The sequence below is a fragment of the Harpia harpyja genome, chromosome Z, assembly GCF_026419915.1.
Source record: "Harpia harpyja isolate bHarHar1 chromosome Z, bHarHar1 primary haplotype, whole genome shotgun sequence".
Taxonomy (NCBI): Eukaryota; Metazoa; Chordata; class Aves; order Accipitriformes; family Accipitridae; genus Harpia; species Harpia harpyja.
Window position 1 is genome coordinate 9,185,712 of NC_068969.1, and position 23,736 is coordinate 9,209,447.

The window sequence follows — 23,736 nt, forward strand, 5'->3', positions numbered from 1 at the left end:
TGATCTGTTAACATTGTGGTTTGTTTTGGTAGAATATGTCCTCATTCAGTTTATTTATTATAATTTCCAAGAAACTGAGTATAGCTAGACATTTTGTATTTCTGAGTGGGAACTTGTAGGAGAAGCAAATAGTTTGTGTAGCACTCTCTCTGTATTATTTTTGGACTAGAGAAATCTGACATACAAGAAAATTGCTTATGCAGTTAGATTTTATTGTTTCTCCGTCGGGATGGATTGCACACTCTGCTTTAGAAGAAAAGAAATGATGATTTATGCAAGTACATAATGGTCCAGGGGTAATGAGTGCGTGAGTGCATTCTTTGTGCAAATGAAGTTCAGGCAACCATAATGTATAGAATAAATAGTGACAATTGTGAATTACAGACCCATAATTCCACTGAGGAGTTCTGCTGATGACATAAACTTCAAATGCAAAGCTCGGGTGGTTTGTGATGCTCCATCACTGGAGCCTAGAAGAGGAATTAATTCCAGTTCAAGCTCAATAATTCCAAATTCATGTGATTTTCTTTCTTAACACGTGAACCTCACCTCCTTTCCCATTTTAAATAGTGCCTCTCTACATCTTCTGATCTTAGGACAGTGTGAGCGTTCTAGTGCGTGTTCTCTTTTACAAGCTTATGGATAGGAATAGTAATAGCTTCCCTTTTCAGACTACTGCAAACTAACATCTAAGCTATAGTTGGAATGTTTTTAGTGTAGTCATTTTTAAATGTCCAAAGTTTGATTGCTCATCAGTCAGCTTAAATTCTTTGACATTGTGTTTGATAAAAGCTTTTAGCTTGATATGTGCATGATTTTATGGAATCTAGAGAATAAGTGTTTTGTGATTCTAACTGCAATTATTTGAACCTCTATTTCTTGTGGGGTTGCGCAGTTTTCAGTTAAGCAGTGGTGGAAAAATATGTTTATGCAATGAATTTCTTAAGAGTTCTTTGTTGATGGGGGAAATAAAAATAGGGCATTTATATTGAAAATGATTGTTTTTATTTTTAAGTGATAAAATGTCCTTGTGATGCTTCATGATAGATACTTACCATATGCTAAAGAAGTGGATAACTATTTTTACAAACTGAGTAACTGATTATGTGCATGAACATTTCATGGTAGATAAACACACAAAGAATTTTTTATTTTTGTTTGAATGTATCGCAGTACTTCAGAATGACAGGTATTTTGTGCTGTTGCTACATAAGGAGTGTTGCTTCTTAGTCAGTGTATATCTTCCTTGTATGTGAATTATGCAAAGTACATTTTATTCCATCAGATTCAAGTTTAACTCAAAATTATTCTTTTCACTTTTTAAACACATACACAAAGAGAATATGTGTGCTGAAAAGACAGTAATATATTAAAGCCCCAAATATTTATTTGTCTTTTGACTTTTTATATTATGCTTGAAGTTAGCTAGCTAGGGGTTTTTTAGCAACTGATGTAATAAGCCTTTGCCTTTTATGCAGATACAGCATATGTGATACAAATGTTATTGTTGGAATGCTGCTGCTATTCACTGTTTTATTATTGTAGTTCCTAGGATTTTTTATGGTGTTTGGGGTTGCACCATGCAAACTTCATGCATGATGCCAAGTCTTCAGAACAGAAACTAATTCTCAGTCCCGAAAGAAATTGTTCTGGGGGCTAGACTAGTGGGGGCTTTTCACAGATTTTATTTTCTGCCTAATTTGCAAGACTAACCCTAAGAGCAAGGTGAAGCCGACTATGGAAATATTATTATCCTTGCTTAATACCTTGAGAAGTGAAGCACTGGCAAATTAAGTGACTAATTCATGGTTATGCAAAACTCTGTGGCAGAGCAGGGACCTGAGCCCAATTCCTTCAAGTCCAAGGTTAATATCTCAACCACCAGACCATTCTTCCTCTAAGAATATAGCCTTGATTATAACCCCAAATTTCACTTATGCTAATTTTACTGCAAAACTAAAATCTTAACTTTTCCATAGTTGCTCTCAAATAACAAAGGAGTTAAAAACTGCTTCTGCACAGTCTATTTGACTATTATTAAATTGTATTTATTGGTAAAATAACGGATTTTTCAAAATGTCTTTAAGCTCAAATAGTAAGACTTTTTATGCTGTCTGTGAGACTTCTGTTCCTCTGTCCCCTAATATTACAGAACATTTTATTATTTACTGTAGCCATTGCCTGAAACTAGACAGATCATGTTTATCTCAGCAATATTTGAAATACAAAGCGTAGTTCCGATATATTTATTCTCTCTCTCTCAATATATTTGTAAAATGAAAGCTGAATTCTAAAGAAATTATTAATAACATGACAGTTCAGCATTCTAAAATTTAAAGCCTCTGTAGAGGGGCAGTTGACATCAGACTTGATTTATATTGTAGGTCTCATCTTAAAGAATTAGAAGGTTTATATTCAAGACAAAAAAATGAAGCATAAGTATATGCTGCCTGTCTAGGAGATGTTTTATTATAGAGCAAAATGATGATTTCTTCAAATGCAACTTGTGAAACTAAGCCTGGAATAACATGGGATTCTTTTGGCAAGTCAGCCCTGGTAAAGGGTGACAAGCCAGGACCAGTAACTGGAAGAACAGTGAATAATTAGGAGTCTAAACATGCTTGCTACAAATTATTGGGAAAGAAATAGAAATATTAAGTAAATCTTAAATATTGTATATCTAATGTGTGTGTGCTGTTTTAGGAAAAAACCTAGTCTTTTATTTACCAAAATATTTTAAAGGGAACTCGATTTTCAGATACAGCTTCAAGTTCTGGTTTGTTAAGATATCCTGCTGGGGTAGAAATAAATTTGATGGTACTTTTGGTTATTTATTCATTCTTATTCAGTTTGCTCTGTGAGATATGCTAGTACGTGGCCCTCTTAAACTATTTCAGAAGATCTTAAGTTCAAACATCTTCAGAAGATCTTTGTAAATGTTTTAGTGAATGAATGAGTAATAATTTTAAATATTTATACAACCTTTCTACACAAGGATATTGATGAATGATAGAAATTTCAGCATCAAACTATTCCTGTAAGACAAGTTTAATTTGTTTTACGAATGAGGAAATGAAGACACAGAAAAATTAAAATAATTCCATCAGAAGACTGCTGCAGTGCTTAGAAGATTTGTGTTGTCTTCCCAATTGTCATTTAGCAAGTGCTTTGTTTTGACTCTTAGTGTACTGTGCAAAAAAGAGGACCTACTTATCCTTTCTTTTTGTCCATGTATGGCCTTTAAACCCACCTCCAACTTCTTAAACCAGAAAAGAGCGACTACATTTTTATGGACAATATACAAAAGTTAAGCTCTAAGAGTCATGGAATCAGATATCTTTTCTGAATTTATTGATCCTTTCATATGCTGTTAGTAGCTAACTGATATTATTTAGAAATTGGCTTACTGAAGAGTTCCAAGGAAAGACAAAGATGACCAGCTGATTATGACCTTGACTCATTTGTTGTTATAAAATTTGTAAAATGTTTCTGCTTGTTAGTGAAATTATTACCTAGGAACAAAGACTTTTTCTGGGCAGGATTATAGCCGCTGCATGCTAATTAATGGAACAAAGAGATGAGGATTACAGAAGCAATAACAGTAAAATATCCAGGAACGGTTGCATCGGGACATTATCTTCCTGTCAGCTGTGCTGTTGTGTGCTTTGGCACTTCTCCTCTTGTCATCCCACAGTAACCAGAGACTTTTATGAGGGCCTCACAGAAACATGCCTCATTCTGTCCCTGTGGCTTTTCTTTTCCAGAGGGTAATCTTACACACTGGGTCAGCAGAACCAGATGGGGAGAAGAAAATAATCATTCTTAGTGGGATGTTAATGGTTTACTAAAAGTGATAGAGGACGGCTGATTTCTTTAACCAGTAATTGTGAAATACGCAGTTTATGGTGAAGTGAGTCACTCTTCAAAAATACATAGCCGTAACTTCGGTATCCTCAGTCTGTGTTGGCAGGAGATTCTAATGTATAGTGGAGGATATTTTCCCAGCTATCAGGGTCATCAAAGAGCTCTAAATCTGGTAACTGATTGTTACTTTTTACTGGAAAGCATGAATATATGATGAAAGGTTAGTTTGCTTGAAGCATGTTTTCGCTTCTAATAGCGAGTACGAGAGATTAGAAAGAGCATGTTTAGAAATCCTGCATCTTCTTCAATTTCTGCTCCACTGTTTTATCTAGTAATGCCGTCTTGTCAGGCCTCCTAGTGGCTTTTTGTGTAGCGTATACTATTTCACACCTTGTGACACCTAAGCTTGGATTTTTAGATAGTTAGTTAAGCAAGTGAGTTCATGCAATTTTCTATTCATTGTTTTGGGAATGAGCTTCCATCAATCACACATCTCTTCTAAAGCTATCACCAAAACCTCTTCGTTTGAAGCAAGGACATAAATGGGCTGGAGTGTGATTGGAATATTTGCATGCTTACTCCCTGACTTTTTTTCAAATGCGCCATTGACAGAAAGCTGTAAAACTGACAGGAATCAAATTAACATTCTTTAATGTAAGCTGTTATTGCAAAATTATCTAATTTACTGCAATAAATGTTCCCTCTCTTTCTTTCTCTCTTATAAATGTATAATTTTATTTTTCTGACTTGCAAGGAGCTAATGATGAAGTGATTGGTAGTATTCTTCTGGTTTGACTTTTAATCTCCAGTTGGAACAGGGAAATTTTGAAGACTGAGCCAAAAGCAAATTGCTGATTATGAACAGTGCATTTTTTTGTTTGTTTTAAAGGCTGGAAAACATTCCCACTTCAACTAAGGCATCTTTCAACTTAGGCCTGATTAGGGTGTTCTAGAGACACCTAGAGATGCAAGATGGCACCGTCGGTACATTTAAAGCATAAATAATGCTCAGGAATCCTTACAGGCTCTGTAGATATGCATTAGTGAAGTGTTGCATGCAGGCTTGGGCTGTTCCTGCAGAAGGACTTTTTCCTTTTTCAAGATCCCTTTAGATGAATTCTGGTGTAGATGATAGGTAATTTGACCAGAATGCTGCTGCATTGTTTGTACAGGGATATGTGGGGATAAGCAATATGCTGCTTGTGTATTCCCTGTGCCACAGAGACTGAACACAACTGTAACAGCTCTTTTCCCTGTTTGTGGTTGATAGCTATCAGTGACATTGGGTCTGGAATGGCATCGGTGTCTCCTCATGTGCATCCCTCAGTAGCACTTGTACACCTGTAACAGCAATCTGGAAGACGTGTTAAACCAGGAGACGTGGTGGGCAGGTCTTGCGAACTAGCCTAATCAAACTGGTTTACTTGTCCTTCCACCATAGCTGGGGGAGAGAGGAAGGGTCTCCTTCACTTGGTGACTAGGAACCTTAGAGGTTAGTCCATCTCGGTCCCCTGGCTCTAGAAAGTGCTTAGGAGGAGGAGTCTCTTGTGGCCACACATCTCACCAAGAGCTTATTGTTTTGGCCCAGCTGCTCCCAAAACAGCAGAATGACTCTTATCTGAGGACAAGTCTTCTACCTACCTCAGTGCTTCACTAGAGGCCACTTCATGTTTTTTCCTGCCAAGCATTTAGGATATCTTGTGGGTGCAGTTGCTCATATGTAAAGTTTTGGACCTTATTCTTGAAATAAAAATCCATAAGGTATCATGATCTTGAAAGCAGAATTGTGTTACTAAAAACAAATGGTTAAAAGGGAACTTTATTTTGAATGAATTAAAGGCAACCTTTTTTGATGCTTTTTTTAAAGCCACTGAAGCACAATCCTTGTTTTGTCATTGAAACAAAACTCTTGATTTGCTTGACGATGCCCCAAAAGAATGTTTGAATACAAATTTGTTTTTATTATGCCATAAGTTTTTCAATTACCAGAACCCTTCCTAACTGTTATACTGTAATAGGAATGTAGGCTTTTTCAGAGTTAGGAATTTCTATGCAAACATTGAAAGTTAATATAAAATAAATGAATAGCTTTATTGTAACATGTTACGTTGTGATAGTACAAGGTAGAATTCTAGTGTAAGAAAAAATGCAGGCAGTGCACCCTATGATTAAAACGGTGCTCATGAATTGTTTCCAGTTTGTGTTTTAAAAAAAAAAAAAGTAGGTGCTGTTCTTGTGAAGTTTTGAAGATATCTTGCATCTTTCACTAGTGGCTATTATGCATTCAGGCACCTCAGGAACAAAGAAATGACAGAGAAATGGATGGCCTGGGCTTAACTAAGTAGGTGATGGTACAGATGAGGCCTGATAAGCTTAACACTTCATCTCTGTGCTGCCACTGTGGTTTGCACGGAGATTAGAACTGTCTCACTGTGAGGAGGGCAAGCTCCACAAATTCACTCATACATGGCAGTTCTGTAATGAGGTGATACTTCATTCCTTAAACTACTGAACTAGAACTGCACAAACAGATGTATGCCTCTGGCAGTCCTGTGCATGCAGCACAGGCTCTGCCATACCTCCAAATGCAAACAGAATGTCCAGTTGCCACAATTATATTTTATTGATGTACATTGTTCTTTGTACATTCATAATAATGAGGGACAAATTGTAATTCTGTGAAAAGAGGAAACCTGCAAGGAAATTCTGGATATTTACATTGCAGGGTAGAGTTTGACAAGAATCTCAATAATTATTGTAATTTTTCAGTAGGTTAACATGACAAAATCTGGTGCTGGAAATTGAGAGAGTATTCTGCCCTTGGTTATGTGCATTATGTTCTTTCCCAGCAAAACTTTTTAGAAAGCTCACAAGATGGAGATGTGACCCTACGTTATGAATCTTTTGCACAGTTGCTGGTAAACAACCAAAGGTCAAGCTCAGTCTCAGAATTTAGCTTTTTTTGTGCTTGATGACATGAGTTTAGCAAAACTACATCAGGGTGTGTTGAGAGTCAGAAATGACCACTGGGACCCTAATTCACACACAGATAGCTTTAAGTGCTGACTTTTTCTGCCTGCTTCAATAGGACCACTTATGATTTTAACTTAAGTATATGTTAATTACTCTGCTGTCTTAGAGGCTTGAATACAGTTCACCAAGAAGGTCATTGCTTTGTGGTGAGCTGAGAGGAATTTTATCAATAGATTGACTAGCAATAGCCTGTGATTCAGGCAGCTTTGTTTGATGTTCTGAGGTTTAGCAAAACTGTGTATTTTTATTAAGCAATGAAATAGTAGCAGTCTGCTGATGGCAGTTTGCTGAACATTATCATGAAGAATATATTTTAAAAATGGAAACTTTAATTTTGATGTCTTTGTATAAAAGGTACTGTTAATTGTAGCAATTTAAAGTTTACTTTGTGCAAAAAGTACTTAAAAGAATTCAAACACAATGAATATGAAAATTCTGTTCTTCAGAATTTTAAAACTAGAGAACCAGTAGCTTTATCTTGCTTCCTCTTCTACAGGCTTGTTGGTCTAGGGCCAGTCTCTCAAAATAACAGGACCACCAAATCTTTTTTTTTTTTTTTTTTTCCTAAGAAGGGGATGCCTCCACTAGATGCTGATCATTTAAACCTGGTCTTTTTTTAACTGTAAAAAAGGCGTTATTTAACTAACTAGTAGACTTGAATCAAGTAAAATAAGCCTCAACATAAGCAAACATAATTTTTCAACGCTGAGGCTTTCCATTATGGTATAACGAACCACATAAAACACTTTTATACATATATTCCCTAGTAGTAGAGTATTTGTGTTGCAGAAATGTGATTTTAGACATTGGCTGTTTATACTAATGAACATCCCAACTAGAACAAGATCTTTTATTTAAGAAGCAAACTTTCAAATTGTAGTACTTGAAAATATCAGCCAGTATATGCATATGCTCCTAAAACACAAGCTGTTTTCTTGTAGTATTTTTATTACAAAAAATAAAGTAATATTTTTAAAGTGCTGGAAGCATATGAACAGAAAAGATACAGTAAGGAGATAACAGTATGTGTTCTTTTTTTAATTAACAACTTCTATGTCATTAAAATGTTCTTCTACTAGCTTCCTTTCATGTGTGAAGGGAGCAAAAGTAAGTTAATTACCATTAGCCTGAAGGAGAGCACACCGTATTCTTTACAGCTTCATAGTATTGATTTGGCTATTATTCATAGCTTCTATTCTCTGCTATGCAGATTGATGCATCTTTAATTCATAGATACATTATCATTAATAGTGGTTTATTGACCAAGCAAAACAAAGCTGTTGCTGGGTCCTTTCTAGTACAAAAGCTCTGTACTTTTTCTGACAAATGTATTAGCTTATGCATTCTATTATAGACTCTCGAGTTAAATGGTTTATTTCTATATGCTACAGTGATGACCTGTCGTGGTGCTATATGTAATATGCTCTATTTTTTTGGTGAGACAAACTCTGTTGGTAATGTAATGAATTCCTAAGTTACAAAAACTTTCTAGCCCTTTGAGAATCAGAGAAAAGCTGAATAAGCATCTCCGTGTTTGTGGATGTATGATACAATTAACTGCATGTAGAAACCTCTGTAAATAATAGAAGAAGAATGTGCCCTACACTTTAACTTGAGATAGGTTTGGTTCAAATTTTATTTGGTTAAATTTGGGCAAAAGTTTTTTAATTTTGCAAAACCAGCACTAAACTGATGATTTGTTGAAATGTTTCCAATCTGATCATATACTGACATGTAAGTACACAAAAATACATCTACCCTTAAGTAGTCAACTTATTTTCTTGTTTGGCTGGGGTTTTTGGGGGTTTTTTTGGTTTTTTGGGGGTTTTTTTTGAGAGACACAAAAAAGGCAAGACTGCAATACAGGCATAAGACAATGCAAATTTCTAAGTAGAGGGTCTGAATCTGGTTAGGTTTTGACAGACATTTTGATGAAGGCGATATCATTAGGGAGCTATGTACACTTTAATAAAATATCTTGTGTTTTCAGTTTCAGGGGAAAATAAGGACTGAGATTGAGGCTGATATTCTTCACCCTCCTCTGCAAAATTTTAAATTGCTCAGTGTGTTTATTTACTCTTTGCAGTGATGTTTTGGAATACTTGCTTATGGTGTAGTGTGGGTACGATATGATACAAAGGCTATTATTCTGTAGATTATTAATCCAATTTTCATTAAAAAAAACAAAGAGCTACAAACAGAGCTCTGGTTCTGGTTTTGATGTGTTCATTGTTTTATGCAGAGGGCTTTTTCTTAACTAGGTTTCAAGCTTCTTTTTTAAAAGTGCGAGAGAGAAAACACTCTGAGGGGAAAAAAAAACATATTGGGAGCTAGCAGCATGTCAGTATTTCAGATGCCAGTCTAAGAATAAATGCATTATAGCTAAATGGTCCAAAGAGAGAAAGATCTGGGCAAGTTCAGTTGTACAGGGCATTAGTTTATATCATACTGCAGTCTTTTAAAGGCAGTTATCAAATATTGGATTGGACATGGTTTGGCAATCAAATTTTAACCCTTTGTATTTCCTTGTGTATTTACCAGCTTGTTTTATGAGGCATTGAAAGAAATCATGGTGGATATACTACTGTACCTGAATGTACAGAAAGGCTAGTCATTCTATACTGTTTCATGTGAAGTTCTGTAAGTGACTGAGAATCACACATGAAAGTGAAAAGCATTAGCTTATGTGGCAAAAACACAAATGTGTTTTCACACTTCCAGGCAGTGCCAAATACTACAGTTTGGTTTCCAAATCTTTTTTTTCTTTTTTTTTTTTTATGGTTAGTCTGATGAATTCTTGTCAAGACATCTGCACACAGACCACATGCAGGTGGTCTGATTTTCAGAGATGCTGGGAACATACTGACATTGCTGGCTTTGATGTGATGTGACTGAGGGGAGTTTAGATTTTTGAAAATAAAATCATTTTTCATGTTCAGTGATGAAATGAAGAACTGGAAGCCTAAATTTAGGTGCCTGAGTTCAGATATTCAGATGTTATGCTTTTTCTTGTTCTTACAAGTCCACTTTGATACACAGTGTTCCGATACCTGTCTAAAACCCTAAATCAATATAAATACTTTTATCAGGTGGAGACAGAAAAGTGCAATGATGAGATATAGCAGTAGCGATCAATGCCATGTCCTTCATAGTGACAAACAATGAAATAAAGCCCATTTAAGAGTTAATGTTGAACATCCAACCCAATGGAAAGGGTAAAGATTTAGAAGTATTACCCAAGCTGATGAATGTTAGTTATAGAGAAGGTTGCAAGTTGCGAACAGAGTTTGTGTCCCAAGGAGATAAGACTACACGTTTCTTTTTCTGAGGAACAATAAGCATTAGCTATTCTAAATGAGCAGTGCTTTTAAATCTTGTCACAAGACATGGCTATTGCTAAGCAAAGGTTTGTCTTCGGAATGCTCTTCAGTTTTTATGTCTCTGCTCCACTTTGTCTGTCGCTTTCTTTGTTGCTCATTTTATTTTATTGCTCATTTAGGGGCAACCATGGAAGGTGGGGAGGCAGTTGTCTAGTTTTTCTGGGATGGAAAATAAGCATTGTCTAATAAAAATATATAGAAATACTGAAATGCAGAACAACAGCTGGGTGTAAGGCAGGCATAGGTCCACAGAAGCGGAACAATAAGGAGGGAGAGAGACACACACAGTGATAAAAGGAAGTGTAATACAAAAAAACATTATAAAGAAAGTCTGATTAAAAGAATTAGTTTGTGGGTGTATCCTGTGACCTTACGGCACAAAGCAAGCTGTCTCTTTTGGTTGTCCTTGTTTCCAGTAACCATGAAGGCTTTCAGAGAAGACCAATGCACTTTGGTGTACAAAAGAAAATGCTGTAGTATCTCATCTCAGCCGAGAAATTGGTGAAAATAGTAAGTTGTCAGGTTTCCTACTTCTGAATCTTCAGTGACTCAGAATAACTATCCAGGATGAAAGGACTGCATTCTCACATTTCTTCAAACTTTTGTGAGGAGCAGATTAGATGTACATGCTTCTAATATACTTCCTTTCACCTGAAAATATAGTGATGGCTTTGCCTTGGATGAACATACCCTCTGGGTCATATTGTGATTCTGCAGATTTATACCTATGGGGTTTTTGTTCATTGTTTAAAGCAGTTCATGTGAAATACTGTAGTGAGTTTTCAAGAGTATCAAGTATGCCTTTATGGAAAAAGGAGTCTTCAGGGCAGTTCTGGAATGTCCTTTTTTGGTTTACATGAGGGCTTTATGTTCTCTTCTAAAATAGAAGCAAAGGTATGTATAATTACATAGATAGCTTCTGTAAAATATATTTCTAAAGCAGTTTTTAATAGACTTGCTTAGACTTTAATAGCCATGGCTCTTAAAACACCCATGCTGGCCTGTGAAGATCTTTCAGATGTGTAAAAGAATTTACAAGACAGTAATTTGCTTTTTCAACCATTTTCAATACGATGGAATTTATAGTCAGGAAAGATGGTGAGCTGGCACACTTCTGCAAAAGTGTCCAAAGTCCCCTTGGCCTCTGCCACTGGATGGTGGAGGCAGCAGCAAGGCAAACTTTCTCAATTGTTTTTTGTTACTCGGGTTAGCCCTGACCCAAAGCAACTCTCTTAGAGGGAAAGATGGGAGTGTATTCCTGACCTCTGTTTGCCTGCTTGGAGTTAGATCCCCTAACTAGGTTGTTATTTGGATCACCCATTTTTCGTGGTGGACTTCAAGTAAAAATTGCAATACTGAATTAGTCTTAGAGGGCAAGTGTTTGAAATGGCTGGAGTGTGTTTCCTTATCTTTTTATTTATTAGAGAATATTGTAATGTATGCATCACCGATGTGACTGCTGCTTTTAAATTTTATTTGTGTTGAGAAATACTCTATATTGTAGAGTAGCTTGTATCTTTCCACGCTAGCTCACCTGTTTTAACCAGGTGTATATTCAAGACTCTTCCTGTTATTGCTGTTTACATGGTATACCTATACATATCTAGTTGTGCAAAGGTTTGAGGAGATATCTTGTGTGGACACGTTTCACAGACAGGACAGAGGAATATTGCCAAATCAGGAATTGGGTTGGTTGGTTTGTTTGGTTTTGATTACCATTCAGCTTAATGCTTTAATTGGTTTGGTTTTGTAGCACTTGCATGTAGCAATGAGGTAAAAATAGGTCAGAAGTAAATATCTTTGTAAAGATTAAATATGCTGGGGATATAGTGCCCTTGCAATGACTGTACAATACTTACATTGTGTGTAAATTATTTTGCAAGGAAAGCAGTAACTATCCTTGTCAAGTCTGCTGATGATAACAAATTTCCCAGGATAGCTGATCTTTGGCTGTAATATCTCATGTACAGCTTTGAGTAGCTAATCATAGTAAAATAGCATGCAACCAATATTTCAATATTTTGCATTTCAAAGTGTATTTTATAAAGTAACTAAACGGGAGTTTGAGGCAACAGGAGTTCCTCGGACACCAGTGTGCGGCAAGAGTCAAAATGTGACAGGCTAATGTAGAGCTCCTTGGAGTCATTTGATGAAGTGAATAAAAATTTCTCTGCAGAGAAGAAAATGAGCGTGCCATCACACTGGTCATCGCTGATGGATTTCATCAACACAAAGAGGTTCAGTAAAGGTTAATAGGAGTGTGTAATGTGGTGTAACACAAACTCCCAATTATCAAGGAGTTCTCTAATGTCAAGGTGAGGAGAAGTATGCCATTGTGACTCATCTTTCCATGCAGATCAAGCTGAAGCTAGCAAAGTTATCTGTGGTCTATTGGGCAGGGCACTGGAAGAGTAACAAAGAGAGCTTGTTCTCTTCATAATTTTGAACTGTTGTGTGACATTGGGCATGTCACTGAATTTATGTGGTCTCAATATCCTCATGTGTGGAATGGAGATTATCATAGATACTTGCCAGCTATCAACAACAAAATAAAAACAACTCTTACTATTGCTTATTTTGTTAAGGCCTTTAAATTTGCTCCACTGAATGCATTTTAGAGTAAGGAGGACGATGTAATAACAACATAATGGCAGCACTCTAGTTTAAAAAAGCCCACACCACCATAGGGTCAATGTGATAATGGGAAAATACAAAATCTTTTACTAAGAAGAGATTCACAGATGAGTCTATCAGAGGAGTGCACCATCTGTATTTGATATCTGTGCTGTGGTAGTGCCATCTGAGTACCCTTCTGCTCAGTGAAAAAGCTCAGATTCCCACTCACATGCACATGTAATTCTGGAGACTGTTTTTTATTTGCCTTCAAATTCAGGTTTATTCCAACAGCACATGCATAATTAGCGACCCCTCGCTTCTAATGAAGCAGTTAGAGGCTGTGCTGTATATTTTTTAAATCTTTTGCTAGGAATTGCTCTGTTATCTCTCATGTGCAGAGAGATGTGTGCTGGTGTGGTAGAGTATTGCAAGAGCTTGAGCCACATAAGATTTGAACTTTCACTCTTTGAGTCCCATCAATTTTAACATGGATATTGTTTTAAAATAATGTTGTCTTATAAAATGATGTGATAGATTTTCTACATCAAGAAAAATTTATAGTTATTTTTGATTCAAAAGCTCAGAGCCGTATTTTGCTAATAGTGGAAAGTCTTTCTCTGTGCATAGCTCCTTTAATTGCGACACAACTGTTAATGGTGTAAGGCAGCACCTAATGTGACTACATTGTCAGTTTGCTCCACGTAAATTGTAGGTTTGGGGTTTTATAATTAAAACAAAAACAAACCCCACAAAGTGTAAAAAGGAATAGGTGTTTTTAAAGCACCCTGAATAAATGCCACTTGTTTTAAATTTTATGCAATAGTGTTAATAACGTACACACAAAAAATCATTATTCAATGAGAAGAACATAAAAAAATGATCATGAGTTTTATTTTTAGATTGCGATGAATTGATTAGTGAAAGAAAAAAAACATTTTTTCTTGATGCATAAAAATGTAGTGTATTATCAACATTCTGATCCCTGTGCTCTAGAAGAACTTGACCTAAAAAAACAAGGTTACTTTGGGTAGGAAAGTCAACATTAGTGAAGAAATCCATGGGTTTGGGGGTTAAGAATTAATTGAGACAGAACTCTGTTTAAGACTCACATAGCTTTTGACTTTGTAACTAAAGAAACCACATTAAGAGCTGCAAATTGTATTAGCTGTAAGATTTTTGCAGCCTTGCAGACTCATTGATTACATTTGATTGTCAGGACATCTCAAATATAGAATTAAAATAGTTCTAATAAGCCAATTAACTCACGTGGCCCTTCAAACCAGCACTTCTGTGCCAAAGGGAGTCACTGTTAGGACTTACATGACAGAGTGTCTGAAGCAACTTTAAACGGTTCAAAGCAATGCATAGCACAGCCTTTCTACTGGGCAATAGATATTAATTGACATAAAAAGTTGATGATTTAATCACAAGTGTATGTTTCTGTAATCTCATTTTACATTTGCAATGTTGAGACTTGAACATCTGACAGTGGTTTCGGTGTGGGTTTTTTTTGTTGGGTTTTTGTTGAGGTTTTTTTTTCAGATGGCATGGAGTAAACATACTTTTTTTTTTAACAAACAAACCAAAAAAATTATACACGCATATATATATTTTTAACGTGTGTGACAAAACCTCTCAAATAGCAACATTTGTAAAGTATGTACAACTATGCAAGCTTATAGCTATGAATACATCTCAGAGGCATATATCAGTTCCTGATATGCAACACAAACAAACAGATGCCTTTTAAAGTATTATTACAGAATTCCTGTTGTGTAAAAACCTTTCTTTGATCAGGACGGTAGTGGTATTTACTGGCTCTGAAAATCCCAGGGAGTGGGAAGAATTTTCGTCATAAATGGTTGTAGTGTTCTGTACATGTACAAAGCACGCACAGACTTGTCCAAAGACTAAGGACTGTTTATACACTCGAAATATTTTTATATACAGCATAAAGGTAATTGTCTTGATGTTGATAAGAGTTGATAGAAGTAGATAAAAACAGGAATACAAAGATTATGTTTCTCTTTGGAGAAAAAACAAGGAGAAAAAATTCAAACTGTAGCTGACATGGCATCTTTCTGAAGTTGTCTTGCTTGTCTTTTCCTGCCTTGGTCACTCAAGCTGCATGGTTTTTGGTGTGGGTTTTTTTGTTTGTTTTTGGTTTTTTGTTTTATTGGTGTCTGTGTTTGTTGTTGTTGACGTTTCAGTGCCAAATACTTGGATTGCATAAAATGCTTCAGACCTGAGTTTTGTATCAATTGCTTTCTGATATGTTATTTCTAGATGATCATTTACCATGCAAGAAAAAAACCCCACACCTAAATCCATGAAAAGCGTTAAAAGTTCTGACAGTGAAGTACTGTCTGTCTTTCCCTGGTGCTTACGTGAAATGATCTGGCAAAACAGACACTGAAGAAATAATGTATTTTTTGTGTGCTTTCTCAAATGATCAATGTTCTCGTCTCTCTGGAGAATTTCTTACCAAAGGCTGATTTTTGCAAGCAGAAAGAATCAGCATTTCAAGTGTGGTTTTTTTTTTGTTTTTTTTTTAATAACGCAGCAAATCAGACGTATCTGCTTGATCTTCTAAACAATTGGAAATCCACTTAACAAAAGACATGTCTAACCGTGACTCTAACTTTTCATACACTTTTGATATGCGAGTCAATTATTTAGAGCAAAGTCAAGGCTGCTTTCTTTCCTTTTAATAACAGTACAAATATACTACCGGATATGTTACAAATGTTGATTTTTCATTATCTCTTACTGGAATAAAATTATAGAATATTGAAAAAATTGAGGGTTTCATAATTTTTTTTTTTTTAAAACAAACAAAAAACTTTATCATCAACTTCATCTTTTTAACAGTGGAGGGAAATGGCTATTTAAGGCATTGCTTGGAAGAGCCATTCAGAATAGCAATACTATGAGGTAGTTTGCAAGTCTGGAAATATAAAGGACAGCATGGCCCAGAAGCTAGGTTTTTTTCACCACTGTCCATGATGGCATTTTGCTTAACTGCAACCATAGTGGCATGCTGCTGTTTTCTCAAAATGACATTAAAATATAATAAATAACTTCATTTAAAAGCTATTTCAAATTTATTTCAAAGCAACTATGTCTTTGCTGTTTTAGCTAATTTATTTAAATTAAAACCAAATTCAATATGTAAAAATCTAGTGGTAGGGAAATGATGAGAGCCTGGAGCCTCTCATCAGAGAGCCTCTGCAGTGAAAGGAAGAGAATCCATTATTAATGATGTCCTTTGTTACAGTTTTATTGTGTTTTTGTTTTTTTCACTATCTGCTGTGATTCAAGTTTCTTGCATTGATAGTTATTACAAAATCAACTGTTTTCTAGATTGAATCTAAATTCCCAGCCTCATGCACATTGAGTACTAAGAGGAAGTGTATAGACATGCACAGATAAAGCTGGCACTTCTTCCCTCCAGACAATCGCTAGAGCACAAGGATACTAAAAGCAGCTGGTGTTTTTTCAAACCACATAATTTCTCCTGTTTTGGAACCTTCCACTGATGGCTGAAAAAATAATAGAAGTATTTTTATGGCAATGAAATACTGAATGTAAAATACATATTATGTAAACCCCTTATTATGTAAACCTCTTGGTTGCCAAGGTCTTGCAGATCAAGTAAATACTCCTAGTTTGTTGCAAATGTTCTTGGAGGTTTCCAACAATTGACTAGACATGCACCATGCAAGATGTGTGGTCTTCTCAAATAAAACTTAAATAATATCTTCTGTTTCCTCCAATTTTTTTGGTTGGAACTTTGGCATTTAAATTTGGAAAAAAAAGAATTTATGTACTATGAACTAGCATAATTATAAAATAATAAATTATCAGTTAATAAATCATTCCCATCTATTTTGAGTGCAAGTTATTAATTTTCAAAAGCACCAGCTACTCAAAATTGAGAAGTGTGGCTTTTTAATGTGTTCTCACAATAGCCTAATAGACTATATGGTATGATTCACTGTGCCTAGAAAATCTGTCAACTTCAACTGTACCATTCAGTTTTCAGACAAATGCAGTGAATAATTGCCTGGTTTTCTTCGCTTGATGGCAAAGCTTAAATCAATAAATCTGGTGACCTGAAAACAGTCTCTTGAAGTGATGCATTTTAAAATACTTTCTAAGAACTCAAAGGTCAAGTCTGAAGGAAACCATTTTTATCAGAACTTGATATGTTGAACATGATCTGTGCAGCTTGAAATAAGTGATTCAAATTTGTACTTGATCTATTAACTTAATAAATACGACAGTTGTTCATGGCAGTGCATTTTGTTTCATTTGTTTTAAATTCTCCAAAGCTTCAAATCCTGTGGGACGTGGACAGACTTTGACATCATTAATTCACTGGGAATGTTTTCAATTTACTGTTAATTTACTACATTTTATCGCAGTATTTGTTTCAATAACATTTACCTCTCGTCTACTGTGTTCTTGTATTTTCTCCAGTAAATAAAAAAAAAATAATTTTTTTCTATTTTAGACAAATCACTGTGCTATCCTAAATTAATATTTTTGGAGTGGAGAGTAGCGAGTTTAGTAATGGCATAAATGGACTTAGAGAGTTGAAATCAGAACTCTGCTTATGGCATTTAAATGCAGACCAAGAAGGGGAAAGAACCCAGATCTCCCCTCCTGCCTCCAGGGAGCAAAATGCAGGTGGTCTGCTTGAGGTTTTTTAGATTGCTTAGACTACCATTAATATCTTGGATAGAATAGAGCCTCATAACAGGAAATAATGTGGAAAAATGGAATTATTACAGAATATAAAAGATTTAGTGTCCTAAATATTTACCGACAACTTTGTATTTTTAACCTTCTTATGAAATTGTCTGCAAATGATGTTTTATCAAATATTATTTGCTTATAAAAACATTCATACAAGTTTTTACAGAGAAGTATAAAGTTTAAAGCAAGTCCAAAGTGTTACTTTGCCTTGAAAATTAGTTTTGTCAGAAGAAATGGGTACAATATGCACAGGTATGCTCTTACAATAGATTCCTTCCTTCCTTCCTTCCATCGCAAGCCAGGACATGGCTGGGCCTGACTTATTTGCTGTTTTGATCATTTTAGTGTTCATCCAGGTGATTTGAGCCACTTTTTTTGATGCCTTTGTTCTTCCTTCTTTCTCTGGAGTTATATAAGATTTGGAGATAATCATAATTCTAGAGGCAAATTTTAATGATAAATCTTTTTAATAATACCAGCTCATTTTATTGACTCAAGTATTGTGCAGTGGGTTGCCCTAAGAGTCTGCTTTAGAGGTTTGGAAGATATTTTTGTGCATAGGGCTAAAGCTGGCATAAGCCAGGTATGCTTTTCATCGTCCTCGCAGTATCATGGAGGTACAATTATGTGAATAGGTTAAGGGTTCGGTAATGGGCAATGATTAGTGCATTGCAACCATACATGTTTTCAATAGAGATAAACAAACAATAACTAGACTGGAAGCCATCACTTCTTAGAGTACAGGCTATAGTGGAATGACATGGAAAAGAGGAATGTTCTCAGTATTAAATGCTTTTTTAAAATTTTATATTCTTACACGCAAACACTGATAAAGAAAAAATGTTGATGTGCAGAAAATAGAGGATAAAATTTGCTTTGAATATAATTTTAGTGTTTAGTCAGTCTTAGAGTTATTCACACTGTGAAAAGAGACCGTAAGTTAATGCTCATCCATATTGTATAAAATATACTTCTATGCTTGCATTTGGATAAAGGCTTATGTTTATGTGGCTTATTTATGGTTTTCTTTGCATGGACAGCTAAGAATGTCTAGATAAGCTTGTAGTATAAGTATTCATAACATAAATATTGTATAAAGCTTGTGAAATAGACAGCTACAGGAAGTTAGCTGAGAAGGAGGAGGATTCTAGGTTGCTAAGGTGCAGTGGATTGCCAAGCATATCACTGGTTTTAAATGATTTTTGGATGGGATATGAGGATTTTTTACTACTTTTTTTGGCTGTTGTTCAGTTGCGGGGAGGGTAATTTAAATGCTGTGAAGGGGAATTATCGTTTTCCTACAGTGCATGAGATAAATATTTCTATTATATATTCTTAATGGAGTTCTGGTTCGAACCCAGTTCTATCCCTGTGACAGTGTCTTGGCACAAAACAGCCTTCTGTCACAAATAAACATCAAATAAATGAAGAATGTCAGCAAAAGTGTAATACGAAACTAATAATTAGTTGTCAAAATTTCAGCTGGTTCACTGTGAATAACTTTCCCCTGATTCTTTTTCATTTTTTCCTTCCAGAAATACAAAGAATATGAGAAGGATGTTGCAATAGAAGAAATTGATGGCCTTCAGCTTGTGAAAAAATTAGCAAAGAATATGGAAGAAATGTTTCATAAGAAGTCCGAAGCCGTACGGGTAAGTAGCAGATCAATCTGCTATTTCATTCTATGATGTAAAACTATATAATTTAGGCTCTGCTCTGAAGGTTGTACTAGTAATTGAAGGTGCTGAAGTGTTCAGAAGTATTTTAGGATCAGTTTTCAAGAGAATAGATACAAATTATTTATACCATCAATAGATAAATGCAAGAGAGTGTAACTAGGTTTGGACTACCAGTTTCCCATACAAGTTTCTAAGGTATCACTTGGGTTCAGTAAAACATGACTACTTACGGTTGGTGTTAAAATGTTAGATTTCAAAATATCAAACCAAAGCAGACTTAATTTCACTGCTCACTATTATAAAAATATTATTGCAGGGAATCTTCCAAGTTCAATAACTGTCCTTTAGTTCAAATCTAGAAAAAGATGCAGATACCTCAAATAGGACTAAATCCAAAATTCCTCTAATTGCAGTAAGTACTACATCACTCTAAAGGCAACTTATTAATGATCATTAAGTAACTACATTGAGCTTTCCGTGCATCTGTAGCTTTTGGTGGGGTGGGTTTTTTTTGGTTTGGTTGTTTTTTTTTTTTTTTTAATCTCTGTTCTGAGAGAATGTAGTAGCGTTGGAGTCCTGTTAGATTAGATCTACCATTAAAAAAAAAAAAAAGTTCTGACTTCTGTGTTTTACTATATTGAATAGGAGTTCATTGTAACATGCATATCCTAAAGAATAACAGGTCTTCCTGTTGTAGTTTTCATTTTGCATTATTCTTTGCTAGAAATTTAGGTGACTGCCTGTAATAGCGGTTCCTGTTGCATCACCTATATCAACAAGCTAACAGGACGTTGTGGTGATGCCGTTTGCCACCAGCTACTCTATTTCAGCCAGATTTGTCTGCTCAATTGAGTTGAAGGTCTTTGTGTCTCAACTGTGGAGCTGAAGGCATCACCCAAGGACAGGGACTCCATTTGTGTAACTGTAGACAAAATTTTGCCTTCAGCCGTCTATTATTTGTTATGGTGCAAAAGGGAGGGAGGAATTTGGCTACATTTTAGAGGTGGAATTTTCTGGGCTGGCAGTGAAGTAAAACATATTTCAGTTTGTAAACTGAGCACACTTGGCAGGGAAGCAGAGAAAGACAATAAACGTGGAACCCCACAATGCTATTTTTACAGTCTGTTTTTCAGAGAAAAACTGCACTTTAAGATGTGTGTAAGAGCTTCCAGAAGCCATATGTGTGTGTTCCTTGCTCCTCGCTCCTTGGAGCAGTGCTCATTTAGATTGAGAAGTGAAAAGCAAGCTGCACACTTGCTGGTCAGAGGAGCTCTATTCCGTTGGTGTGGAGTGCTATTGGGGTAGAACAGTTTGTGTCTCAATTAGAGCTTTGTAACAAATGCTTTCTAATGTTTGTGAGTGGTTAGAACTGGTTTGGCCTCTTCATACAGATAGTGTTTTTATCTAAGGAAGAAAAAGAAAATAGGACCAATACAGGCCACCATGCTCTGAGTAAAAATAAGCCCAAATTCTGTGAAGTTAAACCATGCGTATAGTACTGTGTAAAAGGGTTTTAGTGTTGGAAAAAAGTGACTGAAATCCAGACCCTTCTTTGGAAGGTTTCCATCTTTGGAAAGGAAGCTAGAAGCTTGGTTTGGATAGGGTCGCTTCTTTTAAAAAAATGATCTGCTTAGTTTACCTTCCAATAACTTTATTCTTTTTTGCATAATTGCATAATGTGGTCCATCTTGGTTGCTAGAGGTGGTAGTGAGTGACCTTTTATATTCTGGTAGTAAGTAGTGCTTAGTATTTTATGTCCTGATAAGTACAAAATCCTTTGGTACAGTGCAGGTTTTGCATGAGTTCCATCTTTGGTACATCATAGCTTATTTTCTCCTCATATCTGGAGAGGTGAGCTAGGAGTTACAAGGCTCCTATGGACCTAAGACCTCTGCTCCATGCTGAGACAAAGTAATACTGCATCACCTTGTCTCTAAAATAACAGAATTTTGACACAATCTTTTGATGGAAACTTGTATGAAGAGCACTGAAACCTAGAATTCAGAGTAATATTTTAGATATGCTGGTGGTAATATTGGGGTAAGTACTAAATGAAGAGTACCTTACAAAATATCTCTCAGGCCTAGAAATAACGGGGTGACCATTGCAAGGGTTCAAATCCAAGTGCTCAGAAAATGTGTTCCAATGTTACCCCAAGTAGTTACCCTACACCGCTCACTGAATTAGCTTCAAGTAAACGTCAAAATCCATGGTTTAATTTAAAATACTTTTTAGATAAAATATTTTAATCGACATACTTTTCAGGCTCTAGCAGATGTAGTAATCTGTGACAACTATTCAGTAAGCCACAGTATATGAAAAGTTTAATTTGTTGAAAAGGCCAAAAAGAAAGACCTGGAAATTTAGAAATAGGATGGCTTGGAAAGGCCTTCAGTTTTTTGTTTTGCTTTATGCTTTCAAACACATTAACTTGTTCGAAGCTATTAATCACATTTGAACTCTCTTCTCCCTCCTCCCCCTTTATATTCTGGTTGAATTTTTATCTTTCTGTCTCATCGCTTTTCATAGTGATTAGTTGGTTCAGTGTGATTTTTATCATATTCATCCCCTGTTTGAATTACCCTTCAGTATGCAATTATCCTATCACAGAATGTCCTATTTTTGTGCTGTCAGATACATAAAATAAATGGAAAACTGAAAGTGCTAAACCAATTATATAACCTTTTGTCATCTACTTACTCATGGAAACCCTTTCAAGCAACTTTTTTTTTTTTTCTTCCCCAGTGTTCACTATTTACCTTAGATTTATGTTGGTTCAGGATATTCCTGTTAACCATTTCCTTCCTAATACTGCCCTACTTGATCGAATTTCAGAGAGGCAACTTCAGATTTTATTTTGAAATATTTGTGACATGATTTAAGTTAAAACCACTCTTCAGTGGTTTTGATTCAATGTTGCTGATGCTTTGTTTCTAGCTGTGACAAACGTAGATGTATCAATTTACCTTTAAGACTATGACATTCTAGCTGGGAAAAATCTTAGTGCCCATAAGGTGGCGTAAGTGGAAATGTTTCCTGCATTGTTCAGCAGTGGGTTTAATTTTACAGCCAAACTCAAATAATCCCTTTGAGAACCTTGTGTAGTCTGCTGTCCCTCGTGGTGTTGCTTTTCCTGGACTTTTAGTGATTTCATTCATAGGAAATGCACTTGATCAGTCTTAATTTAAAGTTAGCTGTGATTTTTTTTTTAATTTTTAAAAAAATTTTTTTAGAAGGCTCTGTGGTACTTTAATGACGCCACTTATTTGAAACTGAAGAGGACTAGAGCACAACGGCATAATGCTCAGTAACAAATGACTACTGCAACAAACCTGATAGTGAAAAAGAGGTGGAATTAAAACTATTCATTTGGTGCTTTTACTTTTTCTAGTTAATGGTGTAATAGGAAAAAATCCAAGGAAGATAGAGGGAAGTGAAAAAGAAAGCAAAATGAAAGATAAATAAGTTATTCGGGAATATTCCAAAAGCTGCTATTGAAACTTTAGCTATGCAGTTAAATTTCTATTTTCATTAGTGTTTCTTTGCAAGTAAAGAGAATCCTGTAAAAAAAATTGTTGATTTACTTGTAAGATGGCAAATCAAGTGTTAAGGATTATTTTTCTTTAAGGCAACTACTATTGCTGCAGCAGAAAATGCAAATAAGAGATTTCTTTTTATTAACTTTTCCTACTGTAGCTACCTGGTGTTCATTGTGAAGCTGATTCTCATTATAACTGTACTGTGAAAAGTAATTGCTGTTGTACAGTAATTCAATTTCAGTGCATTCATGCATCAGTAAGCCAGTGGGGTTTATCTAGAGAAACCTGGGACTTTAAAGCTTTTTATCATGAAATTCCACATGCAGACAAACGTTCTTCCAAGGAGTAGAATATCAGCATTTACATTTAACAAACATTTGCAATGAAGAGAAATAGATTTTTTCTTCCACTGATGATTTTTACACTGGTCTTTAAACTGTTTTCAGATACTATTAGGATGATATTGTTTATGCACAGTTAAAAAAGTGTAACGTATGTGCTTGAAATATTTGTGCTTATTCATACACATATCTAGTTTGCAAATTTTAGTATGTGGATGTATATGCATGTGGGTACATATCTTTACAGACACACATTTTGAGGTTTATATGTGTAATATCAACAGATGCTGTTTGCTATTGATTTTTTGCATATATGTGTGTATATATATATATAAGCAAAGTATTAAACTAGATGTACTGCATTCACGTATTTCCAAGCAAGTGCTGGTAAATTGGTGTCCTGATCAATAAATTAATTTTTATTCAAAATAAATAAAACAATATGTTAGTGAGTGCAAAATGAACTTGGCTGGATGAACACAGAGATCATGGCAAGTAATCCAAAGCAGAGAGTGAAAGGTAC

At 35.4% G+C, this 23,736-nt stretch overlaps 1 protein-coding gene across 5 annotated transcripts in view; it reads left to right on the forward strand.

Moving 5' to 3' along the window:
- CACNA2D3 (calcium voltage-gated channel auxiliary subunit alpha2delta 3) overlaps positions 1-23,736 on the forward strand; it is a 478,462-nt gene that overhangs the window by 83,914 nt on the left and 370,812 nt on the right. For all 5 annotated transcript variants that reach the window (XR_008233512.1, XR_008233513.1, XM_052777209.1 and 2 more), the window contains one exon: positions 19,190-19,306. Coding sequence is in view for 3 of the 5 variants with exons in the window: in XM_052777209.1 (XP_052633169.1) it covers positions 19,190-19,306 (117 nt within the window). In the remaining 2 variants the exon portion in view is untranslated. The remainder of the gene's footprint in view (positions 1-19,189; positions 19,307-23,736) is intronic.